This window comes from Cryptomeria japonica, chromosome 8 (assembly GCF_030272615.1).
Source record: "Cryptomeria japonica chromosome 8, Sugi_1.0, whole genome shotgun sequence".
Classification (NCBI taxonomy): Eukaryota; Viridiplantae; Streptophyta; class Pinopsida; order Cupressales; family Cupressaceae; genus Cryptomeria; species Cryptomeria japonica.
The window spans coordinates 584,131,868-584,141,612 of NC_081412.1; the positions used below are offsets into that span (position 1 = coordinate 584,131,868).

The 9,745-nt window shown below is 40.6% G+C and overlaps 1 protein-coding gene and 1 pseudogene across 1 annotated transcript; one reads left to right on the forward strand and one right to left on the reverse strand.

Annotated features, from left to right (window-relative positions):
* Positions 1-453: 453 nt before the first annotated feature.
* On the reverse strand, positions 454-884 carry LOC131054672 (large ribosomal subunit protein uL14c-like). The gene has a single exon (XM_057989227.2). The coding sequence runs from the start codon at positions 870-872 to the stop codon at positions 504-506; it is 369 nt and encodes a 122-aa protein (XP_057845210.2). The 5' UTR covers positions 873-884; the 3' UTR covers positions 454-503.
* Positions 885-1,405: 521 nt separating this feature from the next.
* Positions 1,406-9,542, forward strand: LOC131054642 (BAHD acyltransferase DCR-like; annotated as a pseudogene).
* Positions 9,543-9,745: the final 203 nt, after the last annotated feature.

Here is a 9,745-nt window from a genome sequence, read left to right on the forward strand (position 1 = left end):
GGAGTTACCATAAAATACATAATAATTCCCCTCCTATTTTTTTTTTGTCGAGCTTCTCGATCAGTCATTATTCCTTGCGAAGTAGAAAGGATTGCAATCCCCATTGCACCTAAAACTTTAGGGATCTCTCGAGAATTAGAATAGATTCTCAAACCAGGTTTGCTAATACGCTTTGAAGCGGTTATATATCTCTTTTGCGTCCTTCCCCTAGATTTTGAAGTTAAAACAAAAAAAGATTTTTTACCTTCTCGATGTTTCCTAACATCCTCTATAAAACCTTCTCGTAGAAGAATCCTTGTGATGTTCTTGGTAATAATAGTAGCTGCTACTCGAACTGTATTTTTTTTTACCATATCAACATTTCTTATATAAGTCATTAGATTAGCAATAGTATCATTACCCATGGCGAACTAATTCTTAAGAATTTACAGGCTCAATATAAAGGCATTTTTATCTTTTTTTAGGAATATGCCTGACATTACTTCTACATAATTTATCAGTATTTATAATACTTCAGGAGCCAATGAGATTATTTTGGTGAAATTCAATTCTCTTAATTCCTCAGTAACTGAACCAAAAACTCGAGTTCCTCTTGGATTTCCTTTCTGATCAATGACAACTGCTGCATTGTCATCAGATCGTATTATCATTCCATCACTACGTTTAAGTTCTTTACACGTACATATAACTACGGCTCTAACTACCTCTGATTCTTCTAGAGGCATATTAGGTGCTACTTCTTTAATTATAACGATGATAATATCGCCGATATTAGCGGTGTTACGATTACCTGCTCCTAGCACTCGAATACACATTAATTTTCGGGCTCCACTGTTGTCTGCTACATTCAAGTAAGTTTGGGACTGAATCATATTTCCTCCAAAAGAATTGTTAACTTGGCAGAAAAAAGTACTTCATATTAAACTACCCATTGATAAGCACCTCAAGTTTATTAAACCATTGCCTACTTGCCCTTTTTGTACCAAAATGGAGTCTATAAAACATGCTTTTTGGACATGTTCCCATGCTCAAAAGTTGTAGCTTTCACTTTTCACTTCCCTCCCGCTCTTTTCCCTCGTCTTTAGTCTTGGAAAACAACTCTTCTTGGCTTTTTCATCCTTTGATATTATAGCTTTCACTTTTCACTTCCCTCCTGCTCTTTTCCCTCATCGTTAGTCTTGGAAAACAACTCTTCTTGGTGCTTTTTCATCCTTTGATATTATCTCTCACACCTGTAGGCATCTGATTATTAATTTTATCTGAAAATTGTGTTGTTTTGTTGTCTTTTCTAACTCTGTCCTCCCTCTTCAGATTGAACTCCAAAAGCTTTGTGCCATTCTCTCTCTTTAGATTACTAATCTACCAACCAACCGATGCAACATCTCATTGTAAGGGAAAAGGCAAGATGATCTTTTGCAACTTCAAGACCTTCTCAAAAGACAACGAGAGTGGAAACAATTTTTCTGATTCTACAAAGCAGATTAGAGAACTATCATTCAGCAAGCTTTTCTATCTTATGAAAAGGGAAATACATGAGACAGGTGATGATGAAGAGGTTCTCATACAGTTTGCTAAAGACCACAGTGACTTTATTTCAGCTTCTGAGATGAAATGTAATGATAACTTGAATTGACCATGTTCTTGACTGATGTTGCTGTTCTTACAGCTCGCTGATTTTATTTTGTAATCGCTATCTTAGCAGTGCTTTTGGTTGATGTTGCTGTTGTAGCTGCTGTTACAGCTGTATTTCATTTTCCTAGCATCTATTTGTAATTCTTACTTGCTTTTTCCAAAATATCAAACTGGGATGAGACATTCATGATGTCAAGCTGCTTTTATCAATCTTATATGTTCATTTAAAATGGCCATCAAGTACAAAAACGCCCATTTCCAAGCACATGCTATCTCCATCGAAGAATGCAGACAAGCAATTCTAGGTGAGAAAAGCGGTGAGGTCAAAGAAGATTCATATGCGCACATTACTTGCTGTGACCGAAATCTTATCAGAATTGAATTAAATATCGGATCTTTACTCTAACCTTCTACATGCGTCGACGCGATTTAATCGGAGCCGCTGAGATCTTTCTGGCGGTCATTAAACGTTTAAAAAATGATTTTGCACCGTAGATTCTTAACTGCTACTTGAATAAACCTCGATGTTTTCCAGCCTTGAAGATCTTCGGCATGTGCTCTTTCAGCATTGGGACTGTCAAATTGGAATAAAATACCGACCTGATGGCCCAGCCAGAAATTTAGCTTAGTTTATCATCCAGAGAAGCTTGAAATGTATTAATTTATCATCCAGAGAATCTTGAAATGTATTAAAGATGAAATCATTGTACTTTAGACTGCCTTCATTTCATCTCATTTCTACGTGGAACACGATACAAAACTCTATTTGTAGATTGCCGTTAAAGGAAAGGTTAAGCTTTTACTTGTCCACTGTAGAGATGGACAGTCTCAGTCAGTGATTTTTAATGAAAATAACAGTCGGATCTCGTGGACATCTTTAAATTTCTTCCACTTCATCTCATTTCTGCCTTTTATCTTCTGTGTTTTATCTGCGTCAAAGCAAAATGGTTCATGTTAATAAAAAGCGTACTATATTTCCAGCCACTCCATCTGAAGCTCAATACATTAAGCTGTTGTGCTTAGATTTACAAATGTTGTTCGTCAACTACATTCAAAGAGGCCTCCTCTATCAAATTCTTGCAGCCGACTTCTCCTCTCATGTAGAACGTCTGGCCGAAGCACTATCCGAAATATTGGTAAAATTCTATCCTTTGGCTGGCCGGCTAACAACTAATCCTCTGGATGGCGGTATTTACATCCTCTGTAACGACTCCGGCATAGATTTCATCGAAGCCAAGGCAGAGGACCTAAGCATTGCAGATCTGACCACAACAGAAGTTACGCCAGTTGTCGAAGAACTATTTGCGCTCAAAGGAGCCCTCAATTTTGAAGGCCATCGCCTTCTGTTGCTTGTAGTGCAGGTAAATCAATGTGTATATTTTCTGGTTTGGAAATAATCTGGAATTTTAAAATTTGAAGCTGAAATTCTCTGTATAATGTTGCTTAGGCTTTCAGTAATCGTTTAATATGAAATTTGCAGGTAACTTGGCTGAAAGACGGGGTTGTCATGTGTTGCACGCTCAACCATGCCATAGCCGACGGAACTTCGCTCTGGAATTTCTTGAACTCGTGGTCAAATCTCTGCAAAACAAATGGCAATAAAATTCCTGTTAATCCTGTCTACGACCGTTCTCTTCTAGAGCCTCCTGGATCTGCAGTTAGACTTGGTTTTGACCCTGACGATCACGTCCAGCGCTTTGGCCCACCTCCGCTGCGAGTAAAAATATTCCATTTCAGCGCCCACATGATCAGCCACTTAAAGGAGCGGGCCAACCAGGATTCATCCTTTACGATCTCTTCCTTCCAGGCGTTTTGCGCACACGTGTGGCGGGCAGTCACACGGGCACGGAGGCTCTGCCCGGATGAACTCACGACATTTCGTGTTGTTAATTACTGGTAGCTTGGACAACTGTTCGTCCTTACCCAGAAATAACAGCATTAGTTATGGGTAGTTTTGGACAGCTGTTCGTCCTAACCTAGAATTAGAAAATGGTTGTTTTTGTCAAACAAGTGTTGTTAGGATAATAACAATTGTTATTTAATAGTGGCTCTTTTTAGGTGACACCTCATAGCCAAAATTAGGTATTGGTTAATTGAGTTGTCTTAATCTCAACTGTTGGTTTGAATTAATCTCGACCGTTGGTTTTCCAATAGAGTAGTATAAAAAGGGGTCATGGGTCATTTGGAAAATAAGAAGTCTTGAGAAGAATTTGCAGTGATAGCAAATAGTCTTGCAGTGTTAGCAAGAGGCGCAGTGATAGCGTTGATATAGCAGTGGAGGATATCAGCAGGAGATATTAGGAGTTTGTCGGAGTTCTGCCAGTAAGAGGCAAGGAATTCTTTTGTAATTCTTATATTGCTGAAGATGTCCAAAAATATTGTGTCCTTGTGTTGCTTATTTCTTTCCATATTTTTAGTGAAGTTGCAGTTGTGTTATTTTTCGATATTCAGCTGTAAAATTATTTTCAGTAGTTAAATAATTTTTATGAGATATGAGATTAATAATCAGTGACTGCAATAGAATTTCTACATGGTATCAGAGCTTTGTTGAGGGTAGAAAAGGTTTACCCTAAGCAAAGGAAAGAAATTTGAGTTTGACCTCTTTCGAGTTATTGTTTTCCTTTATTTCTTTGAGATGGCCTCAGCAGGTTTGAGAGATCAGGACAGATTGGATGGTGCCTCAAATTTTGGTGTCTGGAAAGCCAGAATTTCTTTATTGCTGGAAGAGAATGGTATCAAGGAATATGTTACCAGTACTGTAGTTGTACCTACAGATCCAGTACAACTTGTAGCATACAAGAAGGATGATGCCAAGGCGAGGAGGATAATCCTTGATGGTGTTAAGGACCATGTTGTTCCACATATCGCAAAGTTAGATACAACGAAGAAGATGTGGGACGCCATTCTGAATTTGTACCAGAATGCTACCACTAATTGGAAGCTGATTCTCAGAGAAAAATTAAGGAATACCCGGATGAACAAGGGAGAAGATGTTACAAGTTACCTCACCAGGCTTAGACTTGTCAAGGACGAGTTAGCAGTTGTTGGAGATAAGCCAAATGAAGACGAGCTAGTAAGAATAGCCCTAAATGGGTTTTCTAAGCAGTGGGATGTCTTTGTTCAAGTTATTAATGGACGAGACACCTTACCAAGTTGGGATCGACTTTGGAGTGATTTCACTCAGGAGGAGCTTAGACTAAGCCTTGTTAATGGAGCCAACAATAAGAGTCAGAAAAGTGAGGTAGAACAAGAAAATGTTGCCCTAGCGGGAAAGGGGAAAACAAAGAAGGGATCTAGCAAAGGAGCAAATTCACAAATTGAAAAGAAGAAAAGGACCTATCTAAGGTCAAGTGCTTTGGTTGTCACGAGTTTGGCCACTATGTCAGCGATTGCCCACAAAGGAAGAAAGATAAGAAGGGAAAGAACCAAGCGGCAGCTTCAGCAAGTGCAGAGGAGCTCTCTAGTAGATTGGAGGATGAGTTTGCACTCATAGCCTGTATGATTAGCTCAACCTCACAGAGTGTCTGGTATATAGACAGTGGGGCGTCATTTCATATGACAGGAGTTCGAGAGTACTTCTCCAGCTACAAGGAGGAGAGCACCAGAATCCAGATCTCTATGGGGAACTTGTCCAAGCTCAACTCAGTTGGGAAAGGGACTGTTCAGCTTCAGAGGGAGAATGGAAAGGTAATTCCTCTTCATGATGTGTTGCTTGTGCCAGGCTTAGGTATGAATTTGGTTTCTGTATCTGTCCTTTAGGATAAAGGGTATAATGTTCTCTTTAAAGGGATGCATGTTTTGATTAAGCATAAAGATTCGAAATCACCCGTATCTATTGGAGTTAGGAGTGGTCGCCTTTATAGGTTGCAGTTTGATACTCCTAAGGCACTCATGAGCAGCAGTAACCCTAGAGATCTTGGAGAGCTATGGCATAGGAGGATGGGCCATATTCATCATGGAGCACTTAGATTGCTTCGTGAGACGGTGATAGGTGATCCAGAGGTGAGCACAAAGCATGATGATGTATGTAAGGGATGTGTGTTGGGAAAGTTTGCAAAAGCATCTTTTCCAAGGAGTGACACCAGATCTACGGGTGTTCTTGATCTAGTACATTCAGATGTATGTGGACCAATGTCGACAAAGTCTCTCAGAGGATATGAGTATTATGTTACCTTTATTGATGATTTCTCTAAGAAGACCTGGATATACTTCTTGAAGACCAAGGATGAGGTTTTCAATCGCTTCCAAGAGTTCAAGGCTCTTGTGGAGAACTCAACAGGAAGGAAGATAAAGGTTCTTCGGTCAGACAATGGAGGCGAGTACAAAGGAAATGACTTCCAGGATTTCTGTACCAGAGAAGGAATCAAGAGAGAGTGGACTGTTCCTTACAATCCACAGCAGAATGGAGTTGCTGAGAGGAAGAACCATTCTATTTCGGAGGCAGCAAGGGCTATGCTACATGACCAGGACATGCCCCGCTACTTATGGGCAGAAGCGTGTAGTACAGAGGTCTACATTCAGAATAGGGTTCCACACAAGGTACTAGGGAAAATGACACCAGAGGAGGCTTTCACGGGGAAGAAGCCAGATGTTGGTCACTTCAGGATATTTGGGAGTTTGGCATATTGCCTTATTCCTGGAGACACACGTACCAAGTTAGATCAGACTACAGAGAAGGGGTACTTTGTTGGGTATAGTGAAACTTCAAAGGCATATAGGATGTTCATTCCAGGGACCAGAAGAATTATTGTCAGACGTGATGTCAAGTTCATGGAGGACAAGGCGTTTAGAAGATCCAGAGATTTGCTAGCAGATGATCAGAGTGAGCAGCCAACGAAAGCTCCAAGTCCAAGTCAAGGACAACAAAGCTCAAGTACAGTTACTAGTACAAGCATAGACTCAGGTAGTGAAGATTCACAGAGTATGGAGCAACTGGTGCAACAGGATATGCATCTAGATGATATAGAGGTTGATATTTCATCCTCTACAGTTGGTAGTAGGAACCATGAGGTTCAAGACATACAAAGGGATACTTAGGAGTCTGTGGGAGCTCCTAGGAAGAGTACAAGACAGAGGAGACAACCAGCCAAGTTCAATGACTATGTGGCATTAGTCAGCCAGTTGGTAGATAGTGAACCTTCCAGCTGTCAGGAAGCTGCAAAGCATCAGGTATGGCGAGATGCTGTGGCTGAGGAATATAACTCAATAATGCAGAATGATGTATGGGAGGTAGTGCCTAGACCAACTGATAGAGCAATAGTTGGATCACGCTGGATCTTCAAGATAAAGCATGGTGCAGATGGTAGCATCGAGAAATATAAGGCGAGGTTTGTGGCCAAGGGGTTCTCTCAGAAGGAGGGAATAGACTATGAGGAGACATTTGCTCCTGTGGCCAGGTATACTTCTATACGAGCTGTAATCTCATTTGCAGCACAGATGGGATGGCAGATCCATCAAATGGATGTCAAGACAGCATTCCTTAATGGAGAATTGAAGGAGGAGGTATACATAGAACAACCAGAAGGCTTTGTAGCACACAGCAAAGAGACCCACATGTGCAGATTAAAGAAAGCCTTATACGGACTCAAGCAGGCTCCCAGAGTGTGGTATGAGCGTATTGATACATACTTGCAGGAAATGGGCTTTGTGAAGAGTGAGGCTGATGCGAACCTCTACTACTTGGTGGTTGGGGGTGAGATTCTCATTTTTGTTCTATATGTGGATGACTTGTTTCTTACTGGTGCGCTAGGGCTCATAGAGGATTGCAAGAGGGACCTTGCAGAAGAGTTTGAGATGAAGAATTTGGGACTTATGCACTACTTTCTAGGCATGGAGGTGTGGCAGACTGATGAAGAGATTTTCCTTGGTCAAGGGAAATATTGCATTGAAATCTTGAAGAGATTCGAGATGGAAGATTGCAAAGCCATGTCTACACCCATGATCACTAATTGGAGGAAGGTAGATGCATCCAAGGAAAAGGATGTTGATCCCACCCTATACAGGCAGCTGATTGGTTCGCTCATGTATTTGGTCAACACCAGGCCAGATATAGCCTTTGCAGTAAACTCTCTTAGTCAGTTCATGGTAGAGCCAAAGAGAGTGCATTTGACGGCGGCTAAGCATGTGTTGCGTTATCTTCATGGTACAGTTGAGTACGGGATCAGATATGTTCGAGGTGAAGGTATCAAGTTGATAGGCTATACTGATGCAGATTGGGTAGGCAGTACAACGGACAAAAGGAGTACTTCAGGATGTTGTTTCAGCCTGGGATCAGGAGTTGTTTCTTGGTTCAGCAGGAAGCAAAAATCTGTGGCCTTGAGTTCATCAGAAGCAGAATACATAGTAGCCAGCATGGCGACGTGTGAAGCTATATGGCTTCGGAAGTTGCTAGTAGCCTTGTTTGGTCAGAAGGTTGAGACTACGGTGATACACTGCGACAATCAGAGTTGCATCAAGTTGACTGAGAATCTAGTGTTTCACGATAGATCGAAACATATAGACATCAGGTATCACTTCATCAGGGATTGTGTACAGATGGGGATTGTTCAGCTATAGTACATACCTACAGAGGAGCAGGTAGCAGACATTCTGACAAAGGCATTGGGGAAGGCAAAATTCATCTTCTTCAGAGATAAGATGGGTGTCGTGCAAAACAGCTTCCTCGCTAAGAGGGAGTGTTAATTATGGGTAGCTTGGACAACTGTTCGTCCTTACCTAGAAATAATAGCATTAGTTATGGGTAGTTTTGGACAGCTGTTCGTCTTGACCTAGAATTAGAAAATGGTTGTTTTTGTCAAACAAGTGTTGTTAGGATAATAACAATTGTTATTTAATAGTGGCTCTTTTTAGGTGACACCTGATAGCCAAAATTAGGTATTGGTTAATTGAGTTGTCTTAATCTCAGCCGTTGGTTTGAATTAATCTCGGCCGTTGGTTTTCCAATAGAGTAGTATAAAAAGGGGTCATGGGTCATTTGGAAAATAAGAAGTCTTGAGAAGAATTTGCAGTGATAGCAAATAGTCTTGCAGTGTTAGCAAGAGGCGCAGTGATAGCATTGATATAGCAGTGGAGGATATCAGCAGGAGATATTAGGAGTTTGTCGGAGTTCTGCCAGTAAGAGGCAAGGAATTCTTTTGTAATTCTTATATTGCTGAAGATTAATATATTTTCCATCTGTAGAACTGGTTTTCCCTTAGGGGTTTTTCCAGGGACGATTGTCCAAAAATATTGTGTCCTTGTGTTGCTTATTTCTTTCCGTATTTTTAGTGAAGTTGCAGTTGTGTTATTTTTCGATATTCAGCTGTAAATTTATTTTCAGCAGTTAAATAATTTTTATGAGATAGGAGATTAATAATCAGTGACTGCAATAGAATTTCTACACGTGTTTCTGTCAATTGTCGACATCGGCTTCTTCCTCCGCTGCCCAACTCTTACTTTGGTAATGGGATTCAGGGCATACGCGTGACCGCCACATTTGGGGAGCTTAACAGTTTGCCTCTTTCCTTCCCGGCGGGTTTGTTGAACGGTCTAATTGCAGGTCATATGGACGGGGTTATTAGGGAAAGGATTGTTAAGTGGTATAAGGAGCCGATGGTGTATAAGCTGGATGAGTTTGAAAAGAACTGTTTGATGATGGGGAGTTCTCCACGGTTTGAGATGTATGAGAATGATTTTGGGTGGGGGACGACCCGTGGTGGTTAGGGGTGGGACCGCCAACCATTTTGACGGGAAGATGTCTGCTCATCCTGGCCGAAAAGGTGGAGGAAGTGTTGAATTAGAAATTTGCCTTCCTCCGCCTGTAATGAGTGCTTTGGAAAGCGATGCGGACTTTATATGTCCCCCATTCTTAATTTAATATAGACCATTTCATATCATATGGTTTCTTCCTTATTATGTTGAAATTATTTTGTTGATGGACATATATTAGTTTTTGTGCCTTAGAGACTCGTATTTTCCTTTGAAGGATTCCCTAAGGCATATAAGTGTCTAGGTTACTTTTGTCCGTTTGTTTCTTTGCTCTTGTATGGATTAAGCATATCATTTTATAGGGTTAATGTAGGAAATCGTCTAATGTTTTTATGTCAAAGATGTTTTCTATTTGAAGTGAACAATC